General features: G+C 45.3%; 1 protein-coding gene across 1 annotated transcript; it reads left to right on the top strand.

The window, feature by feature from the left end:
- Window positions 1-53: 53 nt before the first annotated feature.
- On the top strand, window positions 54-16525 carry LOC311105438 (post-GPI attachment to proteins factor 2-like). Its single transcript, XM_084147588.1, has 6 exons — window positions 54-484; window positions 721-891; window positions 971-1220; window positions 1519-1625; window positions 12589-12697; window positions 15182-16525. Exons 2-6 carry the CDS (start codon window positions 727-729, stop codon window positions 15310-15312), a joined length of 762 nt encoding a protein of 253 aa, XP_084003714.1. The 5' UTR covers window positions 54-484; window positions 721-726; the 3' UTR covers window positions 15313-16525.
- The last annotated feature ends 744 nt before the right edge of the window (window positions 16526-17269 follow it).

Raw genomic sequence — 17269 nt, 5'->3', positions numbered from 1 at the left:
TACCAATGATTTTTCAGCATAGAGAAATTGCGTAATGTGCTGGTACACCCACCCAATCACTAGTGAGCCAGAACCTTGCTTTCTCTTCCGGGTATCGCAATACATTTTAATCCGATCTCTTCAATAAATGTTTCGCATTTCATTGGTATCGCATTTATTTAAAAACGTTATTGAAGATATTTATAATATGGCAGCTGGGGGAGGATTCAGGTTAAAAGCTTATTCTGCATCGTGTTGATGATGCTCAGTGTTGTGCTGGGCTGAAGAGAGCGTAAACAGACGCTACTGAATTAAGAGACCACATTACAAATGTGTGAAATACCTGATCAATATAAATCTGAACACAGTCTTTAGCCTATATGCGACGATGCACAGGCGTATGTGGAGACAGTCCAATCCAAGCCAACAAAAGTAATTTCTTTCTCTGACTATGCAAGAGCTATATCTGTAAACAATTGACCTAGCTGTAGCCTACAAATAAGAGGTATGGAATCATATTCAAATCATTTTTATGCATGTTTCTGATCAAACTTAAATATAGTCCTGCCTTAATGTCACTGAAAACAGCAGCATGATTTTGCAGGAAGCATGTCAAACTCTCAAACCTAGGTATTAAATCCAGAATTAGCTATTTCATTATTATACATTATTTTGTTAATATCCAAACATTCTCACGATTAAAGTGCTTATTTTGTGATAAATATGAACCTGATGTCCCAGTCTAGGATGCTGCAGGGTCCACATGTCCTGGGTCATGACAAGCCTCTGATCAGGCTATCATTCACCTCCTGTGTTGTGGGCACCGTCTGTCTGCCGCTGCTTGGCTTAATTACCTGCATCTTCATCTCCTCCGTTTTCCATTTCCAGGACTCCACTGACACTCATTGCAAGGTAATCAACCCTGTCCCTGTTATTAAAAACGTAGCAATGCAAATAAATGGTCTGACTTTCTTTTTTGGTTTGGTTTTAGGTTCCCAATTATCTGCCCTCTATCAGTGCCTCCATAAGCCTGAGCCCAGAGTGCCATATCTGGCGCTTCTGCATTGGCCTGCACTCTGCTCCGAGGTTCCTGGTGGCCGTGGCCTATTTTAACTTCTACAAGGGCCGCTTCTCCACAAGGTTCACAGAGTGGCTGCTCAGCTGCCTCAACTTCATGTGTGCCATCACTGAGAACTTTGGCCTCTTGCTGCTCACCTACGTGTCATCCATTGAAACATACCGTGAGTGACCTTTGACAATTATTCAGCTGGGTATAAGTAGGCATAAGGCCTGCCCTACAGCATACTATACTGCTCATTTACATGGATTAATATGCTGCACGATACAAAATTATGATTTTGAACAAATGACTGAATTTCGTTCGCCTGTTTCTTGCAGTTATAAATAAGGCCCTGAGTTTTTCCGGATACATGACCCGACCAGGGAAAACTATGTACCCTAGTTATAAACCATATAACCTGTTTCAGTGAGTGTTATGACTAATACAGTTGTACTTGTATGACCTTCTTTGTCCCATAGTTGTCCATAAGGAAGGTTTTGTCCTGTTCATTGCCAGTTCTGTTATCCACATGGTGTTAACCTGTCGGCTGTGGCTGGTTATAAAGAAGTACTCACTGATTCCTGAGGTAAGGCATCATTCCTTCCCTTCAGCCCTGTACTTGATCAGGAAATGTTGAAAGTGCATGAAAGACAGAAATGTAAAGGGAAGTTAGTTGTTGAAGAAGTGAACTAACTCTTTTGGTGGTATGATGCAGTTTCCTGGTGAAGCAAGCTATAGTATAGTTCCTGTTAGTAGAGGGGCTATTGGTGACTTCGTCTGCAATGTCGACAAAGTTGACACTAGAGTCCTCTGGAGTACAAGCCAATTACTGCAGCCTGATGAAACAGCATTGTCAAGTGCAGTTCAAAGCTGTGGGAGATTCTCAAATGGTTTAGCTTGACTCTTCGCGTCCTCTTCTCCGTCCTCTCCTTGCCTCCTTTCGAAAAAGGTCAAAGGTAATCGAGGAGAGGAGCGAAGGAGAGGAAACGTGGAAACAAATGCACTTGTATGAAATGAACATTTGCAAATGACGTTTACAGGTGTGGAATCCTAAAATAAATGTCTAAAGTAGAACAAATTAATATAGCTAGTTGTGTGAGACATTTTATAGATAAAAGGGTAAGTAGTGTGTCATTAATTTTTCTCCTTTGAGAAAACAACAGCTGATTCAAATGGGATGTGGTGGATTTTAAAACACTTTGCACTACACATGAGAATCCTTGACTGTAGGAGGCGATTGAGGAGAGGAGCAAACTACTCCTTTCACCTATTAACTAATTGACACACTCCTAAATATGGCGACCGCTTATCGGTTTCCAGGACACGGAGGACGGAGGAGTAGAAGAGAAGACAGAATGTCCTTTCCTTTCACTCACATTGATGCATACTGCCTGATGACTGAGCCGTGTGTGCTCCAGTCTATTGTATTTCCCATGTAAATCGTTTGAGCTAAAACAAAAAAAGCAATTTCTTACTATATGGTTGAGGGACTTCAAGCACTGTTATTCTGTGTTAGGACTCTAGGAGAAATACCAGCATTTTGATTCCAACCAGATCAGTGGTACAGGTCGTTACTGAGGGCCAGTTGAGTCAGACTTGGAAGAAGCCTCTGGCTGTGTCAGTGCCTGGGCCTCTGTCCTGGAGGAACAGCTGTTTCCTGACCCAGTCTGGGGCTGTGACCAACACACCCCTCCACGCTACACACAACTCACTAGGAGTGTAGGCTGTCATGTTCACCACACGTGCACACACACAGAGATTGTAGCAAGCACACACACATTAACCGTGCTCGCACTTGGCTTGCACACTTACACTGGCACATATTCATGGCATATGGCATATGGTATATTGTTGCCTAGCCTGAGTACCAGTATCGTTATCTTACATTCCACTCCTTGTCATTGCCAAAGAGACTGGCTTTCTGCCATCTTCAAATATGAACATTCTCGAGGAGAACAGAGGAGTTGATCCTGATTGATAACCCTCACAGCTATCCTTCAATCACAACGATTATCCAAATATTGGAACTCGTGTATCACCTTTTTTTTTCTTCTTCACAGAACATATTGGTCGTTTTTTGTTTGTCCAGACAAAACCAGTCTGTCAAAAGTTGCTAGCTCACGTCTAAATTCTCAAACTAAATACATACTGTAGCTATTTCAATTCAAAACACAAAACCTCTTTGCTTTGATATTAAGCCTCAAAATACAAAAACGTGCCTAGCTAACAGCTAAATGTTTGTTTTTGATTCTAATTATATTTTTTGGAGGATCCACGTGTTGTCATGGAAAATATTAATGTTATTTCCAACAACAATGAGCAACTCCGTAAATCCAGCTGCATTGCCGAAAGGCCAGTCTCTTGGTCGTCACAAGTTACCACAGCCACAAAGTCATAAACCCTGCCTATTTCTACAATTATCTTCTTAAATCTGATTTTAAACCTAACCTTAAACCTAGCCTTAACCACAATGCTAATCTTATTCCTAACCCTAACCTTAAATGAAGACTAAAAAGTTAATTTTTGTTTTTATGAATTTTTATGATGTAGCCTGTTCTTACTTTGTGGCTGTGGTAACTAGTGGAAACCCAGTGTCTTTGGCAATGATATGGAGTTGCAAGGAGTGGAATGTTAGCTAACAATACTGGTTCCTGTAAGGGCTGCTGGACATCATTTGGAGATGACACACTACATACAGCAGTGGAGGCTCTTCAGAGGAGGAAACAGCTGTTCCTCCAGTATGAACAGCTAACTATAAGTCGCTCTGGATAAGAGCGTCTGCTAAATGGCTCAAACGTAAATGTAAAATAAAAGGGAGGACCATCCTCCTCAGTGAATTTCATATTTTTGTTAAATAATGAAACATTAAAAAAGTTATCCTTTTTAGATAAAACTATACTAAATATATTCACATGTTACCAAATAATTGATTAAAACACACTGTTTTGCAATGAAGGTCTACATTGGACTCAGCAGCACTCTGTAGGGTAGCACCACGGTGTAGACGGAGGACCGCTAGCTTCTGTCCTCCTCTGGGTAAATTGACTTCATTACGAAACCTAGGAGGCTCATGGTCCTCAACCCCTTCCATAGACGTACATGTCACGGTTTCGGCCGAGGCTGCTCCTCCTCCTTGTTCGGGCAGGCTTCGGCGGTCGTCGTCCCCGGAGTACTAGCTGCCACCGTTCGATGTTTCATGTTTGTTTGGTTTTGTCTGTTTGTAACACCTGTCCCTTGTTAGTGTTTGATTGTGTTCCCTATTTAAGTTTCGTAATTGGGTCAGGTGTTATGTGTGATTGTTTGTGTCAGCTGTTCTTGTTGATGGTGTTTTTGCTCTCATTCTGTTTATTTTGAGAGTCCGCACTGCGTGCGCCTTTTCTTGTTTTTACGCACTGTGTTGTGTGCGTTTTGTCGCTCTTGCCTCCCGGTTGGGTTGGCTATTTCTCCTGTTTGGAGTTGTTTTTTCATCACTAAAGACTGTTGACGAACACTTTTGTGCCTGCGCTTGATTCCCTGCACCACATCCACACTCAGCGTTCTGACAGAATCACACATCACCCATGGAATCAGCAGGAGCAACCGCGCCAACAGCGAGCATGGAAGACCGTCTTCGTGGGCAGGAGGACCGGATTAACCAGGTCTGTCATGCCCTGGAGGGGGTGATGAACACTCTGCACCGATGGGAGACCAGCGGGGTACCCACGGCCCCACCTACCGGACCATCCCCATCGGTCAGTCCTCCTGTCCAACTTCCGGAACCCAGTGGGATTCGGCTCTTGCTCCCGAGGGCGTACGACGGCTCCGCTGCCGGGTGTCAAGGGTTCCTGCTGCAAGTGGAGCTCTACCTCGCCACCGTACACCCGGCGCCCTCGGGACACGAGAGCGTCTCCGCCCTCATCTCCTGTCTCACCGGCAAGGCGTTGGAGTGGGCCAACGCCGAATGGAGGAAAATGGACGCCGCTACCACTACCTATGCGGAGTTCTCCCGCCGCTTCCGTGCTGTGTTTGACCATCCACCGGAAGGGAAGGCGGCGGGGGAGCGTCTGTTCTACCTCCGACAGGGGATGAGGAGCGCCCAGGACTTTGCTCTGGAATTCCGGACTCTAGCGGCAGATGCAGGGTGGAATGAGCGGGCCCTCATAGACCACTTCCGTTGCAGCCTCCGGGAGGACGTCCAGAGAGAGTTGGCGTGCAGGGACACCTCGTTGACGTTTGACCAACTTGTCGACATGGCCATTCGGCTGGATACCCTGCTCGCCACCCGTGGACGTCCCGGGTGGGGTTCGCCCATTTCACCCTCCAGCACCTCCGAGCCGAGCCCTATGGAGCTCGGGGGTGCTGGCGCTAGAGAACGGAGGAGTAGGAACCCGAGGGGGGCCGTTCCCTGCACTAACTGTGGCCGTGGAGGGCACACCGCGGCTAGGTGTTGGGGAGGGTCCCCCGGTGGAGGAGAAGGTAGGCCACGCATTGGGGGGTCCCCCCAGGTGAGTAGGCGCCCTACTTACCCAGAGCTTTCTGTCGTTCACCTAACCTTGCCTGTTTGTTTTCCACAGGTTGCACCTCGTTCCCAGCATAAGGCGCTGGTAGATTCAGGCGCAGCTGGGAATTTTGTAGATCGCCAGTTCTGTATAGAGTTAGGGATTCCTCTCCTTCCCGTTGATAAGCCTTTCCCTGTTCATGCCCTAGATAGCCGTCCGTTAGGATCTGGGTTGATTAGGGAGGTCACGGCACCCCTTAAGATGATGGCGCAGGAGGGTCATGAGGAGACGATTCAGTTCTATCTGATTGACTCTCCTGCGTATCCGGTGGTGCTGGGCCTTCCCTGGTTGATGACCCATGATCCTACTATTTTGTGGCGAGAGAAAGCTCTTAAAGGGTGGTCTGCCCAGTGTGAGGGGCGGTGTCTGGGTGTTTCCATAGGGGCGACCTCGGTGGAAAGTCTGAATCTAATGCCAGCACTGCATATTCCCCCCGAGTATGAGGATTTGAAACTGGTGTTTAGTAAAACTAGGGCGGCGCAGCTGCCACCTCATAGACTGGGGGATTGTGCGATAGATCTCCAGTCAGGAGCAGCTCTCCCGCGGAGCCATGTGTATCCCTTGTCTCAAGAGGAGAGGAAGGCAATGGAGACGTACATCGCTGAGTCTCTGAGACAGGGATACATACGGGCCTCCACTTCACCCGCTTCCTCGAGTTTCTTTTTTGTGAAGAAAAAGGATGGAGGTCTGCGCCCGTGTATTGATTACCGCGGTCTCAATCAGATTACGGTGAAGTACAGCTATCCACTTCCTCTGATTGCGACTATGACGGAGTCATTACACGGTGCTCAGTTCTTCACAAAATTGGATCTCAGGAGCGCATATAACTTGGTGCGCATTAGAGAGGGCGATGAATGGAAGACAGCGTTTAGCACGACTTCCGGACATTACGAGTATCTAGTCATGCCATATGGGTTGATGAATGCTCCCTCAGTCTTCCAATCCTTCGTCGATGAGATTTTCCGGGACATGCAGGGACAGGGAGTAGTCGTGTACATAGACGATATTCTGGTGTACAGTCCTACCCGAACAGAGCATGTAGCCCTGGTGCGCCGAGTATTGAGGAGGCTGTTGGAGCATGACCTATATGTCAAGGCAGAGAAATGTCTGTTCTTTCAGAAGTCGGTCTCCTTTCTGGGTTATCAGTTGTCTGCGTCAGGGGTGAAGATGGAGGTGGACCGGGTGTCAGCTGTGCGTAATTGGCAGACCCCAACCACTGTGAAGGAGGTGCAACAGTTCTTGGGTTTTGCAAATTATTACCGGAGGTTTATCCGGGGTTTTGGACAGGTGGCAGCTCCCATCACGTCTCTGTTGAAGGGGGGTCCGGTGCGCTTGCGGTGGTCAGCTGAGGCGGACGGGGCTTTTGGGAAACTGAAGGACCTGTTTACCTCGGCGCCGGTGTTGGCACATCCGGATCCCTCTTTACCTTTCCAGGTAGAGGTAGACGCGTCAGAGGCCGGTATAGGGGCCGTTCTCTCCCAACGGTCTGGCACACCACCTAAACTCTGTCCCTGTGCTTTTTATTCTAAAAAGCTCAGTCCGGCGGAGCGGAATTATGACGTAGGAGACAGGGAGCTGTTAGCCGTGGTACAGGCCCTAAAGGTGTGGCGGCATTGGCTTGAGGGGGCTCAACACCCTTTCCTCATTCTAACTGACCACCGTAACCTGGAATACATCCGGGCAGCTAGGAGACTGAATCCCCGCCAGGCCCGCTGGACTATGTTTCTAGTCCGGTTTGTGTTTAAAATCACTTACATCCCTGGGTCCCAGAACGGGAAGGCAGATGCTCTGTCTCGGCGGTATGACGCGGAGGAGAGGTCAGTTGAGCCCACTCCCATACTACCAGAGTCTTGTCTGGTTGCACCGGTGGTGTGGGAGGTTGATGCCGAGATCGAGCGGGCGTTACGCACCGACCCAAGTCCTCCACAGTGTCCAGTGGGTCGGACGTACGTTCCGCTCGAGGTACGCGATCGCCTCATTTATTGGGCTCATACGTCCCCCTCCTCTGGACATCCGGGTATCGGCCGGACAGTTCACTGCCTTAGCACTAAGTACTGGTGGCCAACGTTAGCCAGGGATGTGAGGATTTATGTCTCCTCCTGTTCGGTGTGTGCCCAGTGTAAGGCGCCCAGACATTTGCCCAGGGGTAAGCTACAACCCCTGCCCGTTCCACAACGACCCTGGTCCCACCTCTCGGTGGATTTTGTTACCGACCTTCCCCCCTCACAGGGGAATACTACCATCCTGGTCGTTGTGGATCGGTTCTCGAAGGCCTGTCGTCTCCTTCCCATGCCGGGTCTACCCACTGCCCTACAGACTGCTGAGGCTCTGTTTACCCATGTCTTCCGGCATTACGGGGTACCCGAGGATATAGTGTCTGATCGAGGCCCCCAGTTCACCTCCAGAGTGTGGAGAGCGTTTATGGAACGGTTGGGGGTTTCGGTAAGCCTTACCTCGGGTTACCATCCGGAGAGTAATGGGCAGGTTGAACGTGTTAACCAGGATGTGGGTAGGTTTCTGAGGTCTTATTGCCAGGGCCGGCCGGAGGAGTGGGCGAGATACGTTCCTTGGGCCAAGATGGCACAGAACTCTCTCCGCCACTCCTCCACCCAACTAACCCCTTTCCAGTGTGTGTTAGGGTACCAGCCGGTTCTGGCACCTTGGCACGAGAGCCAGATCGAGGCCCCTGCGGTGGATGAATGGGTGCGGCGCTCGGAGGAGACCTGGAACGCTGCCCACGTACACCTGCAGCGGGCCATCCGTCGGCAGAAAACGAGCGCCGATCTCCACCGCAGTGAGGGGCCTGTGTACGCACCTGGAGATCGAGTCTGGCTCTCGACCAGAAACCTGCCCCTCCGCCTGCCCTGCCGGAAGCTGGGTCGGCGGTTTGTGGGGCCATTCAAAGTCCTGAGGAGGTTGAACGAGGTGTGTTACAGGTTAGAACTGCCTATTGACTATAGGAATATTAACCCCTCGTTCCATGTGTCTCTCCTCAGGCCGGTGGTAGCTGGTCCACTCCAGGAGTATGAGATAGAGGAGACTCCTCCGCCCCCGTTGGACATCGAGGGGGCTCCGGCGTACACTGTGAGGTCCATCCTTGATTCGAGACGCCGGATGGGGGGTCTTCAATATCTCGTGGAGTGGGAGGGGTACGGCCCGGAGGAGCGGTGCTGGGTGCCGAGGAGGGACATATTAGACCAGTCCCTGCTGACCGAGTTCCATCGGGGTCATCCTACGCGCCCTGCTCCGCGTCGTCCTGGTCGTCCCCGAGGCCGGGGTCGGCGCACAGCTGGAGCCGCGCATCAAGGGGGGGGTACTGTCACGGTTTCGGCCGAGGCTGCTCCTCCTCCTTGTTCGGGCAGGCTTCGGCGGTCGTCGTCCCCGGAGTACTAGCTGCCACCGTTCGATGTTTCATGTTTGTTTGGTTTTGTCTGTTTGTAACACCTGTCCCTTGTTAGTGTTTGATTGTGTTCCCTATTTAAGTTTCGTAATTGGGTCAGGTGTTATGTGTGATTGTTTGTGTCAGCTGTTCTTGTTGATGGTGTTTTTGCTCTCATTCTGTTTATTTTGAGAGTCCGCACTGCGTGCGCCTTTTCTTGTTTTTACGCACTGTGTTGTGTGCGTTTTGTCGCTCTTGCCTCCCGGTTGGGTTGGCTATTTCTCCTGTTTGGAGTTGTTTTTTCATCACTAAAGACTGTTGACGAACACTTTTGTGCCTGCGCTTGATTCCCTGCACCACATCCACACTCAGCGTTCTGACAGTACACAGTAATTATGACTACTTCCGGAGGACGTTCCTCCTACCTATCAGAGCTCTTGCAGCATGAACTGACATGTTGTCCACCCAATCAAAAGACCAGAGAATGAATCTAGTACTAAAAGCATAAGCTACAGCTAGCTAGCACTGCAGTGCATAAAATGTGGTGAGTAGTTGACTCAAAGAGAGAGAAAGACAATAGTTGAACAGTTTTGAACAAATGTGTTTCTTCCAAAATTAAGGAGAAGCAAGAGAGAGAGAGAGAGAGAGAGAGAGAGATATTTGGTTGTATTTTTTTTAAAAGTTCACTTAGCTAGCAATGCAGCTAGCTAGTTTAGCCTACTCAAACACCCGGCTCAAACAGAAATGAATGCTATGTTAGCTTGCTGGCTATGGCTATCCAACACTGGAACTCTTCCAAGTCAAGGTAAGCTTTTGTTTTTTATTAATTTATTGCCACCGGGGCCCGCCGGTGTAACTGCTAAACTGCTTTCTGACTGTACACTGTACCCATGATTGTAGCGGGTTTACTAACAAGTTAGTTCTAGTATCTACGTTGACTATGACTTGATAACGATCAAGGCTGTGTGTAGCGTTAGCGGGCATGATATGAAGGTTTGGCTTGGAAAGGTTTTTTCGCCTGGTTACAGACAGCAGATGTGTTGTGCACTGAAGTCCACAAGCGACGGGAAAAGGTGAGAGGAGGAGAGCGCATTGATAGTTGCAAGAAGGAATGATGTATAGAACGAGCAAAGTGATCATGCTGTTTTTATGTGGCTGCTATGAAAGTGAACTGTGTTTGCGTGTGATCAGGGGTGTATTCATTCCGCCGATTCTGTTGAAAAAATGTTTCTTAAACGGAAGCAAACGGAACGAAACGGGATAACAATACCAGCATTTTACCAATATAAACTTACATTTGCAACTGTTGGACTAATGATTACACCCTAGATCAGCTAGATGCAGATAATAGTGTGCGAGGGGCATTGAATGTGACACTGTCTGTCACCTTGATTACTCTAATTTCTCTCGACCTGTGCACCTACATGTAGTAGCCTAAACCTATCGATGTTACATTGAGCTAGGTGAATGGAATATGAATGACAGTCATCCAATATGCTGTAATAGAAATAAGGCCATACTCATTAAAAAAAAATAGAAAATCGTCCTCCCTCATCATAAACAGCGATATGCTATAACGGCCACCATTGACATTCAGTTTTATTATGCTGCCACTACAGTGGGGAGAACAAGTATTTGATACACTGCCGATTCTGCATGTTTTCCTACTTACAAAGCATGTAGAGGTCTGTAATTTTTATCATAGGTACACTTCAACTGTGAGAGACGGAATCTAAAACAAAAATGCAGAAAATCACATTGTATGATTTTTAAGTAATTAATTTGCATTTTATTGCATGACATAAGTATTTGATACATCAGAAAATCAGAACTTAATATTTGGTACAGAAACCTTTGTTTGCAATTACAGAGATCATACGTTTCCTGTAGGTCTTAACCAGGTTTGCACACACTGCAGCAGGGATTTTGGCCCACTCCTCCATACAGACCTTCTCCAGATCCTTCAGGTTTCGGGGCTGTCGCTGGGCAATACGGACTTTCAGCTCCCTCCAAAGATGTTCTATTGGGTTCAGGTCTGGAGACTGGCTAGGCCACTCCAGGACCTTGAGATGCTTCTTACGGAGCCACTCCTTAGTTGCCCTGGCTGTGTGTTTTGGGTCGTTGTCATGCTGGAAGACCCAGCCACGACCCATCTTCAATGCTCTTACTGAGGGAAGGAGGTTGTTGGCAAAGATCTCACGATACATGGCCCCATCCATCCTCCCCTCAATACGGTGCAGTCGTCCTGTCCCCTTTGCAGAAAAGCATCCCCAAAGAATGATGTTTCCACCTCCATGCTTCACGGTTGGGATGGTGTTCTTGGGGTTGTACTCATCCTTCTTTTTCCTCCAAACACGGCGAGTTTAGACCAAAAAGCTCTATTTTTGTCTCATCAGACCACATGACCTTCTCCCATTCCTCCTCTGGATCATCCAGATGGTCATTGGCAAACTTCAGACGGGCCTGGACATGCGCTGGCTTGAGCAGGGGGACCTTGCGTGCGCTGCAGGATTTTAATCCATGACGGTGTAGTGTGTTACTAATGGTTTTCTTTGAGACTGTGGTCCCAGCTCTCTTCAGGTCATTGACCAGGTCCTGCCGTGTAGTTCTGGGCTGATCCCTCACCTTCCTCATGATCATTGATGCCCCACAAGGTGAGATCTTGCATGGAGCCCCAGACCGAGGGTGATTGACCGTCATCTTTTCTATTAATTGCGCCAACAGTTGTTGCCTTCTCACCAAGCTGCTTGTCTATTGTCCTGTAGCCCATCCCAGCCTTGTGCAGGTCTACAATTTTATCCCTGATGTCCTTACACAGCTCTCTGGTCTTGGCCATTGTGGAGAGGTTGGAGTCTGTTTGATTGAGTGTGTGGACAAGTGTCTTTTATACAGGTAACAAGTTCAAACAGGTGCAGTTAATACAGGTAATGAGTGAAGAACAGGAGGGCTTCTTAAAGAAAAACTAACAGGTCTGTGAGAGCCGGAATTCTTACTGGTTGGTAGGTGATCAAATACTTGTGTCATGCAATAAAATGCTGATTAATTACTTAAAAATCATACAATGTGATTTTCTGGATTTTTGTTTTAGATTCCGTCTCTCACAGTTGAAGTGTACCTATGATAAAAATTACAGACCTCTACATGCTTTGTAAGTAGGAAAACCTGCAAAATCAGCAGTGTATCAAATAATTGTTCTCCCCACTGTATGTCATACACTTGTTTTAGGTGTTGGCTAATAGTTGAATATGGAGCTTGTAATCGTTTGTCATGATAACCTGCTGTGGGCATTTTAGGGTGGGACCACTAAATAGAGTGAATGCTGTTGCTTGAGACACGTGCTGCCAGTGATCTGCAGCATAAATAGTATTTGTGGAAGGATGTGGCTGAAACTGTTTTTACACCAGCTGCAATGTGTTACTGATGTCTCATCTGGAGAGTTTCTCAGAGGGGGCTTGATTAAGACTGCTCATTGTGTTCGTCATACTAGCTATATTAAATGTTTTAATTGTTCAAGTTATAAAGTAGGCCATTACAATCACATTGTACAGTTACACAGTAGTTAAGTACACAATATTATTTTTTCTTATTGCAATCTTTCTCTATCAAATCGCTCTTTCTTTTTTCACACACAGGACGTGAAATCTTTCTACTGGAAAATACGTTGCTTGGTCCTCAACATAGCTTTCTGCTGCTTGGCTGCTTACTTTTACTGGAAACACAACATGTACTGTGAACCAGGGAGTAAGTATATTGTAGCATCAGTACATTAAAGGTCATGAGCAGTCATTCTGAAAATAACTTTTTCTCTCATGGCTAACTACCATGAAGTTGGAAAAGACAGGCAAATTTGGTGATACACAAAGCAACTCAAACATCATTGAAATTGTATCAAATATATATTTTTTATATATACTGTATATATACAGTACCAGTCAAAAGTTTGGACACACCTACTCATTCAATGTTTTTTCTTTATTTTTACTATTTTCTACATTGTAGAATAATAATGAAGTCATCAAAACTATGAAATAACACATATGGAATCATGTGAAAGGTCGCTGGTTCTAATCCCCGAGCCGACTAGGTGAAAAATCTGTCGATGTGCCCTTAAGCAAGGCACTTAACCCTAATTGCTCATGTAAGTCGCTCTGGATAAGAGCGTCTGCTAAATGACTAAAATGTAAATGTAAATGTAGCAACCAAAAAAGTGTTAAACAAATCAAAATATAATTTATATTTGAGATTCTTCAGATAACCACCCTTTGCCTTGATGACAGCTTTGCACACTCTTGGCATTCTCTCAACCAGTTTCACCTGGAATGCTTTTCCAACAGTCTTGAAGGAGTTCCCACATATGCTGAGCACTTGTTGGCTGCTTTTCCATCACTCTACTGTCCGACTCATCCCAAACCATCTGAATTGGGTTGAGGTTGAGGGATTGTGGAGGCCAGGTCATCTGATGCAGCACTCCATCACTCTCCTTCTTGGCCAAATAGCCCTTACACAGCCTGGAGGTAGCCATGCTGGTTAAGTGTGCCTTGAATTCTATATAAATCACAGACAGTGTCACCAGCAAAGCACCCCACCCCATAACACCTCCTCCTCCATGCTTTACGGTGGGAAATACACATGCGGAGATCATCCGTTCACCCACACTGTGTCTCACAAAGACACGGCAATTGGAACCAAAAATCTCCAATTTGGACTCCAGACCAAAGGACACATTTCCACCAGTCTAATGTCCATTGCTCGTGTTTCTTGGACCAAGCAGGTCTCTTCTTATTATTGGTGTCCTTTAGTAGTGGTTTCTTTGCAGCAATTTGACCATGAAGGCCTGATTCACACAGTCCCCTCGGAACAGTTGATGTTGAGATCTGTCTGTGACTTGAACTCTGTGAAGCATATTTTGGGCTGCAATTTCTGAGGTTGGTAACTCTAATGAACTTATCCTCTGCAGCAGAGGTAACTCTGGGTCTTCCATTCCCGTGGCGGTCCTCATGAGAGCCAGTTTCATCATAGCGCTTGATGGTTTTTGTGACTGCACTTGAAGAAACTTTCAAAGTTCTTGAAGTTTTCATGATTGACTGACCTTCATGTCTTAAAGTAAAGATGGACTGTCGTTTCTCTTTGCTTATTTGAGCTGTTCTTGCCATAATATGGACTTGGTATATTACCAAATAAGGCTATCTTCTGTATACCACCCCTACCTTGTCACAACACAACTGATTGCCTCATACACATTAAGAAGGACATACATTCGACAAATTAGCTATTAAGAAGGCACACCTGTTAATTGAAATGCATTCCAGGTGACTACCTCATGAAGCTGGTTGAGAGAATGCCTAGAGTGTGCAAAGCTGTCATCAAGGCAAAGGGTGGCTACTTTGAAGAATCTCAAATATATATTTGTTTAACACTTTTTTGGTTACTACATGATTCCATATGTGTTGTTTCATAGTTTTGATGTCTTCACTATTATTCTATAATGTAAAAAATAGTAAAAATCTAGAAAAACCCTTGAATGAGTAGGTGTGTCCAAACTTTTGACTGGTAGTGTATATATACATCTACCGTTTGGCATGGATCTTGTGATGCAGTTCACAGCAGCACTGATGGATGTGTTGACTTGACAACTGCATCGGAGTTTTGAACGACCCATCCCCCCGTTTTGTTCCATGCTGGCTGAACACCTAGCTAGCCAGTAACTAGTAACTAGCTAACACCAGACACAGATGAAAGGGGAAACATTTAAAGATTGTTGCCATAGATGAATAGGGTGAACATTTAATTACAGTCAAATTTTGGCACCAGTAGATAGCTCTCTAGCTATATAAACCACGCCTCTCTGCAAACACAAACACGCCTGATGTTGGTTACAAGGCGGTACTTATTTAGATTAGGTAAGAGAATATCATGTTATCATTGGTGTATTAAAATGAAAGTTATGGTGATGTCACCTTGTCTCCTTAATAATGAATCCAAGTGTTTGACATGGGGTAGGGGACCAGTAACTGTATGATCAAACTTTGTCAATGTAGAAGCAACAGTCATTTTTCATACTTTGGTGATCATACTTTGATCTGGTTTCCTTCAGATATCAGCAATTTTCATGAAAAACATGATTTTGACTGTTCATAACCATTATACGATACAAAAGTGTATTTTAATTTTACATTGTTTGTTGAAGTGTTCATAATATTCTCCTGTCTTTCCTAACCTCCACAGGCTACACCTTTTTCGCCCTCTTTGAGTATTGTGTGGTTTTCTCCAACATGGCCTTCCACCTAACCGCCTTCTGGGACTTTAAGAGCAGAGAGATGGTGGTCATCTCACCAGAGGAGGGTAAAGACTTCTGACTGGGAAACAGAGGGTCAGGTGACAGGTGTTCAACCACTCAGAACACACCTAGCGGAGATGACGCTGTTGCAGAGGAGGAGGAGCAGGAAGAAAGCGCCTTCTTCCATATATTTACATGATGTTATAACTGTAAATAATAACTTTATTTATCTGGAAGTCAATTCTACTGTACTAACATTTTGATCATGTTGATATTTAACATACAGTATTATAAATGACAGACTTAGAGTGCTCTATGATTTGGGACAGTGGGGCCACTTCGACTTGATCGCCTTGACTTTATGAGTATGTCTTTCTTTAGTCATGCTCACATGTCTAGTACTTGTCACTTGTGAACTTTGGGAAATGCTGACTGTCTTCAGCTCTTTGTAGAAAGTCGTTTCTAATGCATCACGAACTGTGGACAAACGCAAATGTGATATTGTATATTCTCAGGTAGAGAGGGACATCTTAAAAGTATTAATGGTCTAATAGTGATTTCTTTACCATAACATACTTATGCTTAGTGAGTCAGTCAGTCAGTGAGGTCCACAACCTAAATTAAGGAAGTTACAAATAAATGTACTTCCTCATTTGTAAAGACAGAAAGAGAGAGAGAGCAAGAGAGACGGAGAATGAAATGGAGAGGTTGATCCAGATAGTACTAGATTGGGTGTTGTATACAGTAACATACAGTATATACTGTACTAAAACAGAAAGGACATATATCTGTATGTCCCTCCACTGTTCTCACACAAAGCTGTGTCTGTTATCCAGCAGGCAGAGCAAAGGCACTGAGGCCTTATTTCACTATCAAATGAGTCCAGTGGCCTGAGTTATGGGAGAGGACAGTGATTAGGCAGCAAATAAAAAATGAATATTTTACAACTCTGTAACAGCAAGCTGGATCATTTCACTTCCAAATCATTCTCAGGCAAATCAGGGACTTCATCGTTGTTTAGCATGCTGTTTTTTTTATCATGTCCCATGACTCCTTTGTTAAGGTATTGGTATTTTTTAAGTATCAATTTAATTGTATGCATTGATCAACACATTTATTTGCTGTTCCTTATGATAAGCATAACGATATGTCACAGTAATCTACACTACAGTTTGCACACAATTTCCATCTCTCATTTATAACAGTACAGTAGATGTAATAATAATAATAATAATTTGGTGGGTGCTTATGTTTGTCCTATTTCACACATGTAAAATGGTGTATTAATAAGCATGTGTGATTGGAAATTAGTTTTTTGCATGTCCCAAGTCTCCCTGAGACACCCTCGGAGAGTTTGGTCATGGCCTTCTCAACATAGTTACACAACATTAAAACATCCAGAACCCCAACTTAACTAAAATAGATAGCAAGCTATGGACTTTCAGAGGGAAGTTACAACTAGGCTCTCTCTCTCTCTCTCTCTCTCTCTCTCTCTCTCTCTCTCTCTCTCTCTCTCTCTCTCTCTCTCTCTCTCTCTCTCTCTCTCTCTCTCTCTCTCTCTCTCTCTCTCTCTCTCTCTCTCTCTCTCTCTCTCTCTCTCTCTCTCTCTCTCTCTCTCTCTCTCACACACACACACACACACTGACTAATGTCCTTCGATAGGCAAATCAGCCTATGCATTTCTTATCAAAAACATCTCTCTGCATTTCCTCTTTTGTGTCCAACATTCAACACGTTCAGACAAAGTAGCACTAACTTGGTGGCTTGGTAGTCAAGCACAGCACACAACAAACTGATGGTGTAGAAAAACCCACTTCTATAAAAAAAATAAACCCACTATACTGTACATTGTAAAACAAACAAAAAAGAATTATGGGAGAATTGGTATTTAAATTCCTGATATTATCTTTTTACACTTGCATTATTTAATGATTTTTGTAAAGGCCATACATGTCAACATTTGACAATAATACAAACACAGATAAATGAGAGAATGTATCTCCCCATCAAGTGTCAGGTCTTGTTTGTCAATTGCT

The sequence above is a fragment of the Coregonus lavaretus genome, assembly GCF_964263955.1.
Source record: "Coregonus lavaretus genome assembly, chromosome: 30".
Classification (NCBI taxonomy): Eukaryota; Metazoa; Chordata; class Actinopteri; order Salmoniformes; family Salmonidae; genus Coregonus; species Coregonus lavaretus.
Note: the sequence above shows the minus strand (reverse complement) of the source record. Positions and strands in the feature narration are given on the sequence as shown.

Excerpts from the sequence above, each read along its gene's own strand:
- LOC311105438 (XM_084147588.1), top strand. The coding sequence starts at position 727 with ATGCTGCAGGGTCCACATGTCCTGGGTCATGACAAGCCTCTGATCAGG. Across the intron at positions 1,221-1,518 it reads GTCATCCATTGAAACATACC|TTGTCCATAAGGAAGGTTTT; the intron begins GTGAGTGACCTT and ends TTTGTCCCATAG. Across the intron at positions 12,698-15,181 it reads CATGTACTGTGAACCAGGGA|GCTACACCTTTTTCGCCCTC; the intron begins GTAAGTATATTG and ends TAACCTCCACAG.